Source organism: Carcharodon carcharias, chromosome 22, assembly GCF_017639515.1.
Source record: "Carcharodon carcharias isolate sCarCar2 chromosome 22, sCarCar2.pri, whole genome shotgun sequence".
NCBI classification, from domain to species: domain Eukaryota; kingdom Metazoa; phylum Chordata; class Chondrichthyes; order Lamniformes; family Lamnidae; genus Carcharodon; species Carcharodon carcharias.
Window position 1 is genome coordinate 5,003,546 of NC_054488.1, and position 19,406 is coordinate 5,022,951.

General features: G+C 40.4%; 1 protein-coding gene across 7 annotated transcripts in view; it reads left to right on the top strand.

Annotated features, from left to right (window-relative positions):
- LOC121293543 (myosin-10) overlaps positions 1–19,406 on the top strand; it is a 166,581-nt gene that overhangs the window by 138,157 nt on the left and 9,018 nt on the right. For all 7 annotated transcript variants that reach the window (XR_005946549.1, XM_041216561.1, XM_041216564.1 and 4 more), the window contains 15 exons: positions 432–569; positions 2,062–2,185; positions 3,075–3,246; positions 5,911–6,123; positions 7,206–7,350; positions 7,831–8,037; positions 8,735–8,839; positions 9,492–9,644; positions 10,339–10,587; positions 10,965–11,177; positions 12,476–12,688; positions 13,582–13,743; positions 14,411–14,539; positions 16,669–16,757; positions 18,584–18,707. Coding sequence is in view for 6 of the 7 variants with exons in the window: in XM_041216561.1 (XP_041072495.1) it covers positions 432–569; positions 2,062–2,185; positions 3,075–3,246; positions 5,911–6,123; positions 7,206–7,350; positions 7,831–8,037; positions 8,735–8,839; positions 9,492–9,644; positions 10,339–10,587; positions 10,965–11,177; positions 12,476–12,688; positions 13,582–13,743; positions 14,411–14,539; positions 16,669–16,757; positions 18,584–18,707 (2,436 nt within the window). In the remaining variant the exon portion in view is untranslated. The remainder of the gene's footprint in view (positions 1–431; positions 570–2,061; positions 2,186–3,074; positions 3,247–5,910; positions 6,124–7,205; positions 7,351–7,830; positions 8,038–8,734; positions 8,840–9,491; positions 9,645–10,338; positions 10,588–10,964; positions 11,178–12,475; positions 12,689–13,581; positions 13,744–14,410; positions 14,540–16,668; positions 16,758–18,583; positions 18,708–19,406) is intronic.

Consider the following 19,406-nt stretch of genomic DNA (forward strand, 5'->3'; position numbering starts at 1 on the left):
ATTCCCATTGGATTTTCAAAATTAGACTAGTACTATTCTAAAAATCAAATGGAAAATAATATTGTACCTTGAAGTGATTCCGAGGTTGTCCCCTCTCTTTCTCCTTCCCTGCGCACCACTCCCCCCACCCCCCCGCCCCAATCTTCGCTTCTTTCTTCCTCCCTCCCCCACCCCCACCCCCAATCTATCTATCATAAATGCTTTATAATGACATACCTCTTCAGCATCATGTTCAAATACATCCAATTCAGATGTAATATTGATTAATGTAAGGACTGTGCTGGTCTTGGATTCCCAGTCTAGTGTATTTGCTGACAGGTTTCAACGTGCATCAAGGTTGGTTTACCAATTGGAATCTAACTCGGTTAGAAACCAGTCAAGGGCACAAACCTATCACCATTAGTTGGCTCATATTTTCTACATCATTCCAGGATCTAGAAGAGCAGCTGGATGAAGAGGAAGGAGCTCGACAGAAGCTTCAGCTCGAGAAAGTAACAGCAGAAGCTAAAATTAAGAAAATGGAAGAGGATGTCTTGTTGCTAGAAGACCAGAATTCAAAGTTGGCCAAAGTGAGTTGCAGTATATGATTAGAGTTGCAAAGTTTTGTTTTCTAAAATCTGTAGCAACTTCTAACATTCCATTGCAAGAGAAACTGAAGTAAATAGTTCAAGTCAAAGACCTTTTCTCCATTGCAGTTTGGTTAGTAATAGTAAAGCTGTTGAGTTGTACTGCTTAGTTACTATATTCCAGACCTCCATTTAGGGTATCACATTTAATGTCCCTGCCCCTTTCAATACTTATTGTTCCTTGAGATTATCTTCTCTTCAGAATGGAGGATTTTTGTCCACTGAACAATCATCAACTCCTGACGATCAATGAAAATTTCTACTGGGTGATTGTGAAGATTTAGATGCAGTTCATTTTAATGGGGTAGAAGTACTTTAGCCAACCAGAGATCGCCTTAAAGGTTATCATTTTATTTATTTCATTCTGATTTGGATTCTGGATAACAGGATTAATAGGAATGGTAGTTTTGTGGTTATGTTACTGGATTAGTAACCCAGAGGTCTGGATTCATGACCTGGAAACATGAGTTTAAATCTCACCATGGCAGCTGGAGAATTCGAATTCATACGAGCATATGAATTAGGAGTAGGCCATTCAGCCCCTTGAGCCTGCTCTGCCATTCAGTAAGATCATGGCTGATCTGATTGTAATCTCAGCTCCCCTTTTCAATTCAGTTGTTAAATCTGGAATGAAAAGCTGGGACTGAGTTTTGTAGGTCAGTCACAGGTGGAAAAGCAGACAGCTGGACCTGTAAACTAGGGCACTGTGCCATTAGCGGCATGGCCATTTCTGGCCTGCCTGCTCCCACCCCTCAACATGATATTACAAGCAGCCGGGGAGACATTGTGTGGATCACCTGCCCAGGGCCTATATTGGCCATTCATTGATTTGATGGGTGCTGGGAGAGGTCGGTGTATAACTTGCAGTCTGGCAGGTTTAACCCTGCTGGCTGGTTGGAGTGGGTGGGGGTGCCTTGTGCTGGGCCCCTCTGCACAGCTTTACCTCCACATGCTCACCCACCCCCACGCTTCTCTCTTGACATCCCCCCCCAACCCCCAACCTCACAAACAGTCACCATCCAAAAAAATTAAAGCAGGGTTAGGTAGAGACTGGCTCACCCTTTACATTTACTATCATGGTCATGAAAACGCATCTGGTTCACTAATGTCCTCAAGGTAAGAAAATCTGCCGTCCTTACCCAGTATGGCCTACATGTGACACCAGACCCACAGCAATGTGGTTGACTCTTAACTGCCCCCTGAAGTGGCTGAGCAAGTCACTCAGTTCAAGGGCAATTAGGGATGAGTAGCAAATGCTGACCTTGTTGGTGACGCCACATCCTGTGAATGAATTAAAACAAAACACTGATTTTAAGTTTTTCCCACTTTTTGAGTAGCTTTTGGATGTTATGGGGAAAGCGGTCGGTTTAGGAACATGGGAATCATTTGTAAAATTAAATACGAACTACATTCAAAATATTGTTTTCTGAAATAGGAGAAAAAACTGTTTGAAGACCGGATTTCTGAATCTACCTCCCAACTGGCAGAGGAGGAAGAAAAGGCAAAGAATTTGAGTAAAATCAAGAACAAGCAGGAAATGATGATTACAGATTTAGAAGGTGAGGAAGCTTCGGTGAAATATTAATCACTGCAACTACAATGCACTTGAGTAGTTCATCCTGGGAATGTGCTGGGCCTCAATTAGCTGCGCTTGATGTAGTGCTAAAAAGTAAACTCTGAATGGTGATGATCAGGAATATAAACAGAAAACATAACCAAATTAATCTCTCAGAGGAAAGATGTTAATATTTGCAGTGTAACATATCAGAACGGATTCCTCAAAATGGACGATCAGTGGTGGTAATGGTGGGATGGGAGCTGGGGATAGGAAGAGAAAGAACCATTGAATTAATCCTGCAAGAGTTTCAGCTAGAGTTGGCTTGGAGAGCATATTGATCTTTTGTTACTGTGAACTGCCTTTGACTCTTCAGTGATGACTTTTTAAGATTTTCTCCCTTGTGTTATAAAGTTGCCGAATTATACTGGGTAATATGGTTCCAGCGATGACATTGATCCCCTTGCTTTGTGCAAGTGACCATCTCTTTGTGAATGTCAGTGATTTATTTGGCTGGGGTATCATTGTCAAATATACTGTTGTCCTAATGCAAGTTTTCTAACATGCCACTTTCCATCAAAGCTTATCAGTCAGGGATGAGAATTCTGCTTCTTTGTTTCAAATCCATTTTTCCCCCCAACAGATTAGACTGAATTTGCATAGAAATGCCCTTTTTTATTTCCTGCATCACTAAATCAGTTTGGTATTAAAGCTTAAATTGTGCATCATAAATGGGTTTCGTTTATAGTTTGTGTCTTAGAGAGAGCTTTAAATCAAAATTATAGTTCCCATTCTAACAAATGCAGTTAAAATTCATAATTAGAGGGGAGAATAGGAGGAGATATTTCATGGGTGCTTTTTCCAGCCACTCACTTCATGATAATCCTATGCAGAGCGCTTGAAGAAGGAAGAAAAAACCCGGCAAGAGCTGGAAAAATCAAAGAGGAAGTTGGATGGTGAAACCACTGATCTGCAAGATCAAATTGCTGAGCTACAGCAGCAGATCGAAGAACTAAAGATTCAACTGGCAAAGAAAGAGGAGGAGCTACAGGCTGCGCTTGCCAGGTCTGAGGCCTTAAAGTCAACTTTTACTGACAAGTTAATTCCACATGTGAAAATACATTTACCACTCCTACCCTCCCACCCAAAAAAAATTACTGGCATTCTAAATTTTCAGGATTTAATTTAAGATTCAAATGAGGGCACTTCTCTAAATGGTGAAAAGCTGGAAATGAAGGAGTTGCGGTGGGGGGTGGTTTGTGACAGGTGAGATGTAGCGTGTACACAATCATTAAAATGTCATGAATGGGGACAGAAATCAGGCTGGCTTATGGAACACTGACATTTATATCTGGAGAACTAGAACACCAGGTAAGAGTTATGCTGCAGCTATACAAAACCCTTGTTAGACCACACCTGGAGTCACTGTTCTGGGCACCGCACCTGGAGTCACTGTTCTGGGCACCGCACCTGGAGTCACTGTTCTGGGCACCGCACCTGGAGTCACTGTTCTGGGCACCGCACCTGGAGTCACTGTTCTGGGCACCGCACCTGGAGTCACTGTTCTGGGCACCGCACCTGGAGTCACTGTTCTGGGCACCGCACCTGGAGTCACTGTTCTGGGCACCGCACCTGGAGTCACTGTTCTGGGCACCGCACCTGGAATCACCTTAGGAAAATATTTTGTCCTTAGGAGAAATGTATTGTAGATTTACCCTGGACTTCAAGGGTTAAATTAGGAGTGAAAATACACAAAATAGAGTTATATTTCCTGGAATTTAGAAGGTTACGGGATAATTTCAAGATATTAAGTGGAACTGATGGAGTAGATAGACTGTTTGCTTTTGTTGGTTGGAAAATCTCAGAAGGGGACATAGCTTAAGTTATCAACAGATCTTCTAGGAGTGAAGTTAGGAAACATTTCTATACACAAGAAGTGATAGATGTTTGGAGTGTTCTTCTGCAAATAGTTAATGCTATCTGAACTGTTAATTTTAATTCTTAAAATTGATGGATTCTTGTTAGCCAGATATATTACAGGATATGGGAAAAAGACAGGCCAATGGAATTAGGTCACGGATCTAATTCTGTTACAGTTTTGTGGTGATAGAGGCTCAAGGAGCTGAATGGCCTACTCCTGTTTGAGTTTCTGTGCAAGCACCACCAGGTGTATTTTTTGTTTCCATTGCAGTGTTTTTTAAATATTGTTTTATTTTGAACTGCACATGATATAATCCATAGCTTGAAAAATGTCCTGTTGAACTCTGCCCTAAATGACTGAGTTTGAAAGATAGTTGCAGCAAGGATTTAAACTCTTGCCAATTTGTGTCTCTTCATTGAGTGGGCAGTTCAAGAACTGATGATGCCACAATTGGTGGACTTGGCCTTTTTTGGGGAGCATGGAGGGGAGAAGTAGAAAAAGCGAGTGAGAGAAACTGTCAGGATCAATCCCACCCCTCAAATATTTGCCACTTGTCCAATTATGGTCTAGAGCCTCTGAAGTTTGTTAATAGCATCTTGAGCATTCAGTTAAAAGAGGCAACACTAGAAAGAGGTGGCGATCAAAGAATCTAAAAGGACAAAGGATTTAAGTCCTGTTTTTCCATTGCAATAGTCCAGCAACATTACTTTCCCTTTGTAGTAATGTGCACTGGCTACAGACCATTATCCAAGAAATCTGTGCATTTAGATGTTGTGCAGCAGTGTTAGATAGTGGCTTTTGTAAATTGGAAACCACCCTCAAGTGTGCACATTTCTCATCTGAATGGCGGTTAATAAATGCTCTTGTCGAGAGGAGAAAATGTATTTTTGGTTCATTTTAAGAATCTACTGTTTAAAAAAAAAAACAAAGTTAGTGAAGCCAAACAGAAGCGGTAACCACTCCGGCGGTTACTAGATTCCACTCCGGCAGTTACTAGATTAAAACAAGTGATGAGCATAAGATTTATGTATTATGCCAAAAAAACTTGAATTTGAGAAATCTCTACAGCTGATCCATATATAAATGGCTTAGATAATTGAGCAGGTGGAAGGGCATGCTGTTGTGGTAAGGTATGTTTTAGTTTAATTTCAGGGAGTTCCTTAAAAAGAAAACAACAAGTAGTGGTGTTTTGAAAGGTTTTTTTTTCTGGTTTCCTTGTTAAATATGCCTGATAGTGTTTGGCATCTTCCCCGTTAATATGCAGAGCATGTTTTCAAATAACTTAGTGTACATTATCATTGTGTGCTGTAATAAAATGAAATCCTACAGAACATATCAACTTTGCAGCTGTGCAAACTCATGGTAATGTTTTCCCTTTGTGGAGCAGTATTGCAGAAATTCTGTAAGCAGTAGAAATGCTTGTCTCTTGAGAATTAAAATTATATTCATTTCTGCAGTTGAGAGGCAACATATTGCTATCAGAATGTCTGTGTGCAGACTGTTTCATCTAATGTTTGAATTTACTAGTCTTTAAAAAAAAAAATGTCCACGCATCTATTTCCATATTAACCTTTTCTCATGAACCTTGCCAGAATCAATTTTGTACAATGAATCATCCCTTTTAAACTATGATCCTCCACTGCATGACTTTCAAATCTTCAATACAATGTTTTCAATTCTGTTTGAAACAGTGGCTCACTCGCTCTTGAATGTGACGAAATATTTGTGCTTGAGCTCACTATGTAGTCACGGCTAATGATGAGCAAATGAATCTGTGCTGTATTCTTGAATCTATTGTTTACTTACAGAGGGGATGAAGAAAGTGTCCAGAAGAATAATGCTTTGAAACTAATCCGTGAGCTGCAGGTCCAGATTTCTGAGTTGCAGGAAGATCTGGAGTCGGAGAAAGGTGCTCGCAACAAAGCTGACAAGCAGAAGAGAGATCTGAGTGAAGAGCTGGAGGCTTTGAAGACTGAACTGGAGGACACTTTGGATACCACAGCAGCCCAACAGGAACTAAGGTGAAGCCAGTTATTGAACTGGGGAAAGTAGTTAACTTGAATCTTGCTTGGTTGTCCAAAACTTGATTTATGCCAGGTTTTGTAATGTAGCTTATTTTGCTATCAGACTTGTTCCAGTCTCATCAGTTATTTAAAAATAAATACTAAACTTTGAACAAACTGTTTTGCAGACGGCTCTGATCAGGTTGTATCTTTAAAACAATAGTTTACATTTGCATTTCATTCACAAATTTCCATTCATGTAAGATATCAAGAATTCAATCCAATTTAGCAAAATGTAACCTGTATATTACATTAGGGGGAAAAAATCCACTTGGAAAGCACCATTAGCTATTCAGTAATTTATATGTTACAAAGGAAAATCTGAAATTTAAATAAAATATTTAAAAACTCCTGACTAAGTTTTACAGTGTGGTGCAATATGGGGAAGCTACTGATGTTAATCAGTAAGGTTTTGCTTTGATCTGAATAGCCGCTACATGTGCTGTACATGAGGATAGATTTTCTGAATGCATCAGATGCAGTGATCCTGACTTAGTACCAGTGTATTTTAGCAAATGAGACCATCTGCATCAGTGCAGAAAGGACCTTAAAGCATACTCCTTGCTTTTGCATAAAATCATTATTTGGCATAATATTCTGCAGAAAATAGTTACCTTGTACCTTGCTGACCAAATTGGAGTAAATTATCAGCAGAATACTCAAAGCTCTGTTATGTCTTAGTATTTTGTAGAAGATCTTATGATATGGCGTAATCAAGAAGGTTTCCCTTTATTTTGATCTTTCCCCCACATTCCCTTCATAGGCACTGGCAGCTTTCTAGAATCTCTTGCAAGTGGCTACTTGTCCTGTTTTAAGTCTGGACAAATGGAAGTTGCCATATTCAATGACATGAGGATTATTGCAGCTAATTCTGTCACATACATCTTCAAGCCTGGAACCTTTACTTCTGCCTGCCCAGTTTAACTTTGAATTTTGAGAGGTTGATAGAAATGTGCTTTGAAATTGATAACTTTGAGTAAAGTGAGTCAATATTTTTGGAATAATGAAATCACTGAAATGTCCTCTTGAATTACTTAAAGGAACAAACGTGAGCAGGAGGTAGCTGAGCTGAAGAAGGCTATTGAAGAAGAGACTAAGGCCCATGAAATTCAAATCCAGGACATCCGCCAGAGACATAGCACTGCCCTCGAGGAGGTCTCCGAACAACTTGAACAAGCCAAGAGAGTCAGTAGCATGAGACTTTTTCTTTCCAAAAAAATTGCTTTTTGAATTTGAATCCTAGGATACTGCAGCACCGAAACAAGTCATTTGGGCCATTTAATCGAAGATAATTTTCACACAATCTCTGCATGAAACTCAACATTTGGTTTAGATTTAAATTGACAGAAGTGGGGAGATAGGGAAAACAGCGACAAGTTAAATTTAGTGTTTTCCATATCAGTCAGTAGTTGTGTCAGAGGGATAGTGCCAAGAATTTATTTTAAATAAAACCTTGAGCTGGGATAATATATGGCAAAAATGGTTTCAGGAGGTGCCCAGTATTATTATTTTTGATTAAATATTTTGTGTTCTCCTGCAGTGAGTTGCATTATTTAACCCTAGCAATTAATAATTCCTGAAAACACTTAACCCTGGGTACATGTTCACACTAGTAGTCAAGTAGGACCTTTGATATCAGTTCTTCTGTTTCCACTTTACAAACAGCACAAAGCCAACTTGGAGAAGAGCAAACAGAGTTTGGAAAATGATAACAAAGAGTTGGCTAGTGAGGTGAAGAGCTTGCAGCAAACTAAGTCGGAGTCTGAACATAAAAGGAAGAAGCTTGAATCTCATCTACAGGAGTTTCAGATCAAGTTTGCAGAAAGTGAAAAGGCAAAGTCTGAGCTTGTTGATAAAACTCACAAGCTTCAGGTAAGAGAAAATGTAACTTATTCTCAGTGTTACTCCTGTTAATAAAGCTTGCATTGGTCGGACCACCAGCAATGGTAGATCATTTTTTGTGCTTTGGAATATGTTAGGTTCACGTACTTTTGTGTACACTTAATAGAAGTGCTTGTGACTGGGTTTGCTTTTTTAATTTTTATTAACTGATGTGAATAGTAATTACTGTATCTGATTTTTCAGTTTGCTATTCTGCATCAAATTGAGATACCCTTTTGTTACTGGTGCCATGGCTTATAATTTTGCTCTTTTTAAAATGCCAACCTGAAAATGATGGGCATGTTTGACTGATAGAAGGTCATTAACAAAGGAAAGCAGTCAAAAACAGTTACCTTGGCCATTTGAAAAATGAACCTCTTTATTTTTGATGAGAATTAATCTAATTATTTCCTGACTTTAATTAGCCTCTGGTAGTCCTCACTTATAGAAGATATTAATGAGATCACAATTACTCTTAAACTTGTATTCCGTTTTATCTAATGAGGGGGCTGTTGAAAATAGAGGTGGCAGTAGTAAGTACCTAATGACCAATCACTGGCATTGAAAAGCTTTTAGCCTTGTCTGAAATATAGAATTAACTTTGGGATCGAGTAGATTTACTTGTTTGATAAGATCAGATGTGAGATTTCTTTTGCAAAGAGGTACACTGAATTTAACTCTCTCTTAGAACGAGTTGGACAATGTCTCTGGGCTTCTAGAAGAAGCTGAGAAAAAAGCAATTAAACTAACCAAAGACACAGCTAGTTTGGAATCTGCACTCCAAGATACACAGGTATGTGAACTATCACTTGAACGTGAAGTCTTTTAACAAAGCTGTCAGTATTTAGATCCTATGGTTCAATTAATACTATTTGGGAGGGGAAGGGATGGATCAATTCATATAGGAAATAGCAAATGTATGAGGAAAGGGTTGCTTGAGCTGAGTAGGAATCTTAGAATGTTTCCCTTTTCCCTAGCAAAAGAGTGGGTGATTTTCTTATGATCAGACCAAATCATGGAAACCCAATTCCTAAATGTCTGCTGGAGCTCATACTCTGTAGATAAAGTAAAACTTTGAATTTTATTGACACTGATTGTGTTTTGGCCAGTTGAGAGAGAAAATTACAGACTTGCCCCACTTGGAATATACATCATCTGTTTCCCTACTTGCAGCCTGGGGAAGGTCTGCATACTAACTCCGGAAATTGATAGCTTTCTGAAATGGGGGGTGGGTTGGAATGTAGAAGAGATGAGGGAGATGTTGTTCCAATTTCACTGGCACTTTGACTGAACTAGACCACTTGGGGGATACTTAAAGGGTTTGTTTGCAGTAAGGAATAGTTTACAGAATCTTACCTTTACTGTATTTTATTAATCACAAATATTCACTCTAGTAATGTGAGGTCCAAATTTATTGATTTATTTATGTATATATTTGTTGATAGGAATTGCTTCAGGAGGAGACACGTCAGAAATTGAATCTCAGCAGCCGCATTCGCCAATTGGAAGAAGAGAAGAATAATCTCCAGGAACAACAAGAGGAAGAGGAAGAAGCCAAGAAGAATCTTGAAAAACAGCTAGCCACTCTCCACATGCAGGTTTGTTGTTGGACCATACAGAAACTGCTCGGTTGTAGTTATTGGGCCTGACTATTGCTTTTTATATAGATGCCTAAATGACTATTTTGGAATTACACAGAAAACAAAAGTTAGGAGCAGGTATAGGCCATTTGGCCCCTCAAGCCTGCTCCATCCTTCGATTAGATAATGGTTGATGTGATCGTGACCTGAATTGACTTTCCTGTCACCCAAAACCTCAACTCCCTTGCATTGTAATTGGCCTTACAAGTCAAATTTAAATCAATATATTCAAAATGCTTTAATGCCAAATTAGACTAGATTGTCTTGGAAAAGCAAGGTTTTTAAAATAGTATTGGCCAATTTTTTCTTTCTATATTTACTGAACTACTCTACACAGTAACAGACTGGTATCCACCAAGTAAATTGGTCCAAAATCCATTATATTGGGAGTTTAATATTGATTTTTATCCTATAAATCAATTAGGAAAATGTACTGGATTCACCAAAAAGTAACAAAAACGTCATATATCCATTGCCAAATATACTACCTCCCTGCTTGAACTATTTCAATTTTTGAATTTTATTCATACTGATGCATGGTTTTAGGTCAATGGCGTAACGAGTTTGTGCATGACGCTGAATTCTGAAATGGAAGTGAATTGCAACTGCATTTTAACTTCACTGCGTGGTCTGGTTTTTAAAAAAACTTTAGTTGGTTGATGCAAAGAAGAAAGTGGATGAGGATGTGGGGACCATCGACTGCCTGGAAGAGGCCAAAAGAAAACTTCAGAAGGATGTAGAGGCCCTCAATCAGCGCTTTGAGGAGAAGGCGGTGGCTTACGATAAAATGGAGAAGACCAAGAACCGTCTTCAACAGGAACTTGATGATCTTCTGGTAGACCTGGACCATCAACGCCAAATAGTTTCCAACCTCGAGAAAAAACAGAAGAAATTTGATCAGGTGCATGTCTTTTTGCCACTTGACTTACTCAAGTGAATTACCAGCAAATGGGTTTTTAAAATCTGCAAAATTATTTCAGATATTCAACAACTCCATGTTCTGCAGACTGCTTAGTAAGAGAATTGAGTGTCCGTTTCCATTGACACTCGAGTAGACTGTCACTTAGCAGCTTTTCCATACTTTAAGTTCTTTGGCAATCAAAAAAGCATGAATTAATTTTAACTAGCTTTCAGATATTGATGTGGATATGTTATAGATGGATATCTTTGTAATTTAAGGATTCATGCGATGGTTATAGCATAGAAGGAGGCCATTGGGCTGGTAATGTCTGTGCCAGCTTTTTCCCCACTAGTAATTAACTTTGCTCTGTTTGTCAGATGCTGGCTGAGGAGAAGAGCATCTCTGCTCGATATGCTGAGGAAAGGGACAGGGCTGAGGCTGAAGCCAGAGAAAAGGAGACTAAGACTCTGTCGTTAACCCGAGCTCTGGATGAAGCTCTTGAAGCTAAAGAAGAGCTGGAAAGGCAAAACAAGCAACTCCGTGCTGAAATGGAGGACCTAATGAGCTCCAAGGATGATGTAGGCAAGAATGTAAGTTAATTTTATAATAACTGTGTTCAATAAAGCATAATATGCAATATAACCTTCATTAGTTTGGCCTAGAAATATCTCCTTTCTCGTTGGACTGGACACACACTGCTGTAGAAAATGTTCCTGAACACACTGTGTGGACTCTTGCCCCTCTCTGCCCTTTACACTAATACTATCCCAGTCTATATTTGGATAGTTAGTCTCCCTATTATAACTCCTTTATAATCTTTGCACCTCTCTGTAATTTCCTTGCAAATTTGTTCCTCTACACCCTTGCCACTAGTTGGTGGCTTGTAGAATACCCCAAGCAATGTAATTACACCCTTTTTTTTCCTTAGCTCCAGCCAGATAGATTCTGTCCTTGACCCCCAGTGGGACACCCTTTCTCTAGCACTGCACTGTTTTCCTTAATCAATACTGTCACCCCTTCCCCTTTCCTTCCTTTCCTATCTTTCTTGAACACCTTTTTATCCAGAGATATTTAACATCCAGTACTCTCCCTTTTGAGTCAGGTCTCTGTTATAACCACAATGTCATATTGGCATATATGGCAATCTGCACCTGTAACTCCCCAATCTTATTTACTATACTTTGTGCACTGTCACCCTGATTACTTCAATATAGACTTAATTACTTTCTCATTGCTATTTCTTTTTTTTTCTCCCCCCTCCCCCCAGTATTCTGTGCACCTTGGTGTTCCTCTTTGATATTTAGTTTAATCCCGCCCCAATAGCACTAGCAAAATGCCCCATAAGGAACTCAGTCCCGGCACTATTTAGGTGCAACACATCCATACTGTACAGGTCCCATCTCCCCAGAGCTGGTCCCAATGACCCATGAATCTAAAGCCCTCCTTCCTGCTCTGTCTTTCTAGCCATGCATTCATCTGCTTTATCCTTTTCTATACTCTTTCAAGGCACTGGGAGTAATCCAGAGATTATTACTTTTTGAGGCCCTGCTTTCCTACCTAATTTCTGACTTGCAGGACCACATCCCTCTTTCTACCTATATCGTTGTACCACTGTGGACCATGACTGCTGGTCATTCACTCACCTTGGGGTGCTCTGCAGCCACTATGTTCCATAAACATGTAGGTGTTTGTATTGATATGCCAAAGAACTGCCCTGGGAGATCTATCTTTTGGTGGGCAAGATTTGTCTCTGTTTTTTGGTAAAAGTGACTCTGCAAGCTGTCCAGCTATTGCAGTGGCAACTTAAGGCACTGCCCTTCTGGCAGTGGAGTAGATCAGGAGTTCATCCATCAGTAGCAGTATCTGATTGCTGTTGTCTCTTTGGTAGGTACACGAACTGGAGAAGTCCAAGCGAGCCCTAGAGCAGCAGGTGGAGGAGATGAGGACTCAGCTTGAGGAACTGGAGGATGAGCTGCAGGCCACTGAAGATGCTAAGCTTCGTTTGGAAGTCAACATGCAGGCCATGAAGGCCCAGTTTGAGCGAGACCTACAAGCCAGGGATGAGCAGAATGAAGAAAAGAAGAGAATGTTGGTTAAACAGGTAAAAAGTCTCTCACTCCTCTTCTACTTTGACACTTCTAATATTACCCTATATATTAATGCAAGGTAAATTATGTAGTTTGGATTAGTAACTGTCATACCCACTTGTGCCCAAATTCAAAATAGAGGTGTTTGACCATCAGCCTTTCTGGTGGATTCCTGTCACAAATTCAACAGGCATTGACTAGCATGGCTGCAAACTTGTACACCAGGTTCTAGGTTTACCCTCTGGTTTCTGAACTGGCTTGTATCTGCAGAGCCACTGTGCATTGGCAAAATCTTTGTAGAATCCAGGATGGTGCAAATTGATGGTAAATGTGGGACCCATCTCAGGGGTCTGGACCTCCATTGGGCCATGGATAAAATTAACTCATCCTTAGTTGTCACTCGTGTAAAATATCACTGAGTTCTCTCTGTGACATTGTCGGGTTGGGGGAAAGCAGTGAGCAACCCAGCATGTACTTTCCATCAATTTTGGGCACTCCCAACTCACCAAAGGCCTACTTCTGATCTCCTCTTTGACTGTGCGATCATTGGAAGATCAGCAGTAGACGCTGTGGGTGGACAATTTGTTGCTCTAGTGTCAGGATCTGCTACCATTCCACAGCACCCCACCACCCACCCCCCCCCACCTTGTAGATTTTTCCTGATTTTTTTTTACTGTGTTTAAACTCAAAATTAAGTCAATTAGACCTATATTAAACTTCATTTGAGATTAAGACTCTGGAATCGAGCCTGATTTAATTCCGTGTTGACTCTCAGTTAGTGCTGCAATTGATCTCGTGTCTCTCCTGACCTCAGGATGTCCCCAAAACACTTTACAGCTAGAAAGTACTTTTGAAGTGCAGTCACTGTTGTAATGTAGGAAGTACTCAGTGTTCATTCACCCCATAGGTTCGTGAACTTGAGGCAGAGCTAGAAGATGAACGGAAACAGCGAGCACAAGCAGTTGCTGCAAGGAAGAAACTGGAGATGGATCTGAAAGACCTGGAGGCCCAGATTGAAGCAGCTAACAAGAGTCGGGATGAGGCAATTAAACAGCTCCGCAGACTTCAGGTAACTTATTGGTTTTAAAAGATTTTACTATTATTTAAGTTGCTTCTAGGAACAAAGGTATCTTGGTCTCTAACAAAGGTAAACATTTCATTACTATCATGCTGCAGTAACTTACTTTTTGAAGTAGCAATTATTGTGCAGCTAAAAGCATCAACCAGTTGAGCACAGTAAGATCCCACATGAGAAAATTGGTGAACAAGGTAAGCCTTTTTTTATTTAAAAAGGGGAATATTATGGAGGACATCAGGAAAACTTCCTTTCCCTCTCCAGATAGTGACCTGGGCTTTCCTCATGTCCACTGCAACCAAATGAAAGATGTTTTAATGCTTCATCTGAAAGGCAGCATCTTCTGAATGCAGCAGCCCCTTAGAACAGCCTGGGTTATATGCCCCAGGTCCATAATGGGCATCAGATGCAACCTTCTGCACTTGCACTAACTTTTACCTGAATAGGTGGAACTTTTGTCATTCATTGTGTATTTTATTTTGTGACTCTTGAAGCACACATGGATTTGGTAGAAACAGAAATATTTATGGGAAGGATACAAGGCAAGTTTTGAAGGGTAACTCTGAGAAATGTTGATAATTGATGGTTATTCCCTTCAGCTGTAATGGCTGTTCAAGATTTACACTCCAGGGATAAACTCTTCCCTTTAAAACCTTTTCAGGCACAGATGAAGGATTACCAACGGGAGCTGGAAGAGGCTCGGGTTTCCAGAGACGAGATCTTCGCTCAGTCAAAAGAAAATGAAAAGAAACTGAAAAGCCTGGAGGCAGAAATTCTCCAACTTCACGAGGTTAGTTGTTCCAATCTGTCATATTGTATGTACACAACCTGTTAATCATTGCCGGTATTGGGGAAATTATCCAAGTGTCTGTCAGGTGTTTCCAGGAGCCTTAAAGCAGATGCAAATCTCTAATATAAAAGCAAAAAAACTGCGGATTCTGGAAATCCAAAACAAAAACAAAAATACCTGGAAAAACTCAGCCGGTCTGGCAGCATCTGCGGAGAGGAACACAGTTAACGTTTCGAGTCCAAATGATCCTTCAACAGAACTAAGTAAAAATAGAAGAGAGGTAAAATATAAGCTGGTTTAAGGGGGGTGGGGTAGGACAAAAAGAGCTGGATAGAAGATCTGTGTCTCCCCCCCCCCCCCCATCCCCTTAAACCAGCTTATAATTCACCTCTCTTCTATTTTTACTTAGTTCTGTTGAAGGGTCATTCGGACTCAAAATGTTAACTGTGTTCCTATCCTCAGATGCTGCCAGACCTGCTGAGTTTTTCCAGGTAATTTTGTTTTGCAAATCTCTAGTGTTCACCTGCAAAACTCCAAATTACGAGCATCAAATAGTGCACAGAAATTAGATAACTACACAAACAGATGAGCCTGATAATTGTGTCACAGACAAGTGTTTGATTCATCTTAATCAACAGAACTCTTAGAAATGCTGCAAGTCAGTCCCAGAGGCCAGTTGTTTGGCAGGTTTTGTTGATGGGTTGGGGTGCTGGGTTGGGGTTAGGGTGCTGGGTTGTGAAGAATGGGAACAAAACTTTGCCTTTGTCAGACTTGAGCTTCCAAATGTAACCAGCTATCTTGAGCTCCCTTGACTGCTGAATTAGTATTTTTATAGACAGAAATTTACTGTCTGCATAAACCTTATACAGCAGCATGGTTGACAAACATCTCCCTTGAAAGGATTGTTGAGTGTTTTGTTTCGTTGATGACTGTTATTTCAAGATGTATTAATTGGCCAGTTTAAACTTGAGTAATTATCTGTCAGCGCTTAAGATTCACTTTAATGAGCAATGTATCCAAGCTTGTTAAAAACAAAAGATTGGCATAGTAAACATTGTAGCTGAGACCTTAACATTACAAAGGCATTGAGTGAATGAAGTGATGCAGATTGAAATGCTCCAGGACATCACTGCAGGAGTTCCTCAGGGTAGTGTCCTAGGCCCAACCATCTTCAGCTGCTTCATCAATGTCCTTCCTTCCATCATAAGGTCAGAAGTGCGGATGTTCGCTACTGATTGCGCAGTGTTCACCATTCACAATGACTCACACTGAGTCCATGTCCAAATGCAGCAAGACCTGGACAATATCCAGACTTGGGCTGAAGTGGCAAGTAACATTTGCACCACACAAGTGCCAGGCAATGACCATCTCCAACAAGAGAGAATCCAACCATCGCCCCTTGACGTTCAATGGCATTATCATCGCTGAATCCCCCACTATCAACATCCAGTGGGTTACCATTGACAGAAACTGAACTGGACTAGCCGTATAAATACTGTGGCTACAAGAGCAGTTCAGAGGCTGGGAATCCTGCCATGAGTAACTCACCTCCTGACCTCCCCAAAGCCTGTCCATCATCCACTGGAGCACTGTGTGGGGGGCACGGTGTGGGCATTTGGCCCTTCGAGGCTGATCTGATTGTGACCTCAACTCCACTTTCCTGTGTGCCCCCCATAAACCCTTGAATCTGTTGTCTATCAAAAATCTATCTAACCCAGCCTCCCCAGATTTCTGGGGAAGAGAATTCCAGGCTTGTGACCTGTTGAGAGAAAAAAAATTCTCCTTTTTTCTTAAAAGGGAGATCCCTTATTCTTAAACTGTGCCCCCTAGTTCTAGTCTCCTCCGCAAGAGGAAATATCCTCCCAATGTCCACCCTATCAAGTTCCCTCAGATCTTTGTTTCAACAAAATCACCCCTCGTTCTTCTAAACTCTAATGGGTATAGGCCCAGCCTGTCGGCGTTTCTTCACAAAACAAGTCCCTCATCCCAGGAATGAGTTGAGTGAACCTCCTCTGAACTGCTTTAATTGGGTTGCAGTATGATCATATGACTAATGAACTTGGAATAGCTTTTTTTCATTCAGCATAGTGACTGGCTTTGCATTATACTGAACCTATTTAATTTTGAAGGAGCTGGCTGCCTCGGAGCGAGCACGTAGACATGCAGAGCAGGAACGTGATGAACTAGCAGATGAAATCGCAAACAGCACATCTGGAAAGTAAGCAAGTGTGATACAGGCCCATAGTTCCAGTACTTAAGAGTTTTAAATGAACATCGCTCAGTATTATCAAATTAAATCCCAAGTTTAAATCTAAATGAAATTCATGTTTGACCAAAAGTAATACAGATTGGATCTGATTCTATCTCGGGAGTTCACAACTGGCTGAACTTAAAGCCCAGCTGTAAGACGTTTCAAGCTTATTTTTAATTTTAACATTCACGTTGATTTGATTTTTGCTTAACTAACTTGGCTACCTGAAATGGCCTTTCCTGTTGGATTGTGATCTTGATACATTAGGTTGGCCTGTTGTTAACAGTACCTTCAGGTAACTTTCCATTACTGCCTGAAATTTATTCATGGTCATGTTTCACTCCAAGATCAAACTTTCCTCTTTGGAGTTTTTCCCCTTCCTTTCCTATGATGCTTTTTCCACAGGTATCCATACTGCTCCTTACCCGAATGTCATGCCCTTTTAGTCCTCCCTGTGTGTAGGTAAGGACCGAGAGTTCCAGCAACCTCTTTCACTTGGCATTGCTGCAAAGTCTGGTTTGGTCCTTGATCCATGTTTATACACAAGCACTTTCCAGTCAAGGTCATGAAACTTTAATCGGCACTAAAAATCCTGGACACACAAATCTATATAAATCTCACACAAATTTAACTCTTGGGAGAGGGGGAAACATTCTCCATACAACATTGGCATGTGCCCTCGTTTAATAGATTCAGGCTAAACAATGTGCATGAAAATGACATGGGCATTGGTGTACGTAGTTTCCTATCTTCAGTTGAATAAGCCTTGCCACCTGCATTATTGTGTCACTTTGTCCTGAGAGAGATGCTGGAAGCTAGGTTCAGTGAAGTTGTATAATGACACCAGCAACCAATTCTCTGCTCTCCTGACAGCCATATAAACAGTGAATTAAAGCAGGCAGCAACCAGCAGAGGAAAGGCACCTGAAAGTGGAATGATTTGCTCCATGGTCAGCTTCTCCGCAGGTTAGCAGCAGAGAAAGTTGGTAAAAGGAGCTTTCCACCTATTTGGAAATGACCTTCTGTGCATTTCTGAATCAGTCTGCACAATGGCTAATGCAAATCTGTCACAAGCAAAATACTTGCATATTAAACATTTCTATCAGGATTTAACTGCAGTGCACACATCAGTTACCTTTCACTCCTGTGATTGGCTGTGATGCTTTTATCTACTTTAAAAGTGGTACACAAATGCATGTTAAGTTGTAGGAATGCCCTGTCTAATTTGCATTTACTTGGGTGAATGCTGTTTGAAATGGGAAGAACGCCGATGGATTGACTTGCTTTGAATTGTCATTTATGTTCCACATACCCCACACTCTCTAATCTATCTCCGAACATAACTGGGCTGCTGGGTCTAGAGCAGTGTTGACCAGGTATTGCTATAAATGCCTTGGACAGGTGAAGGGCCAATTTGCTAGCTTGGGGGAATGATGGGCAAACGGCTGTTTAGCTTAAAATCAGAATAAACTAGCACCCACTCCTGTGGTTTTATGATGTCAATAGAACATCAAGTGCTGTACCAGCTACCTTTTAAACACACTTTTCGGAACCTGTGCTCTAGTTCTACGATAAAGATAGATAACTCACCTTGCAAACAATGACCCCACTGATTATTTCTCCCTCCTGAACCTATAATTTTTTTGTGTGGTGATATTTTTAAAGCGACAACTTGAGTGACCCACACGTTGCCTTCTAGGTTGTTGCAGGTCTGCACACACACGGGTTAGATTTCAATAAATGTTAGAGCTTCTAGTTAATCTGAATTCCTCCTTTAATACTCTGATTCTTCAGATCTGCTTTACTGGATGAGAAGCGGCGCCTAGAAGCTCGGATCGCCCAGTTGGAAGAAGAGCTTGAAGAAGAACAGAGCAACATGGAACTCCTCAACGATCGATTCCGAAAAACCACAATGCAGGTTTGATTTTTCACTATTTAAGGTCACTCTTAGTGTGCGAGGCTCGACTGCTGTAAAACTTCCCATTGGACACGGTAATGCAATTCCTCTCTTAGTTTTGCATTCATAGCCACGTTGGCATTTTATTTTTCATTATACAAGATCCATAAGATAAAAATAACGTGGTAAGTCTGTATAATATTTAAGAAGCTTTCATGTAATGTCAGTTATAAACCAGTAATTATGTAAGCGCAGTTAGTAGTTGCTCGATGTTTGCATCAATGAAGTAGCTGCAATTTCTCAACAAAAACCACAGAGTTTCTCGGATTATTCACTTCTTTCACTGAACCCTGAAAACTAGTTTCTATCCTTCACTTGCTGAGTATTACTTAGACAAACTGCAGAATGACCTTTTGTCACCACATCACATCATGCTGCTATGGTCTTGGATACAATTACATGAAAAGGGAAGAATTCTTTGTAGTATGATACTGAAGTTCAGTACAACCATCAATGCACAAAATTCCTCGTTTAATGGCTGCTTTTATATCCGGTTCAGTGGGATGCTGTGACTGCTGACTTCTGCAACTTCAGACAGTTTAAACATCTAACTCCAAGATTGTTCACTTTTTTCTTTTTCAAATCTCTGCTAAATAATAACCCAGTGTTAGGATTGTGATTTGCAAAGTCAGATGTATCAAGTCAATGAAGCCCTGACCT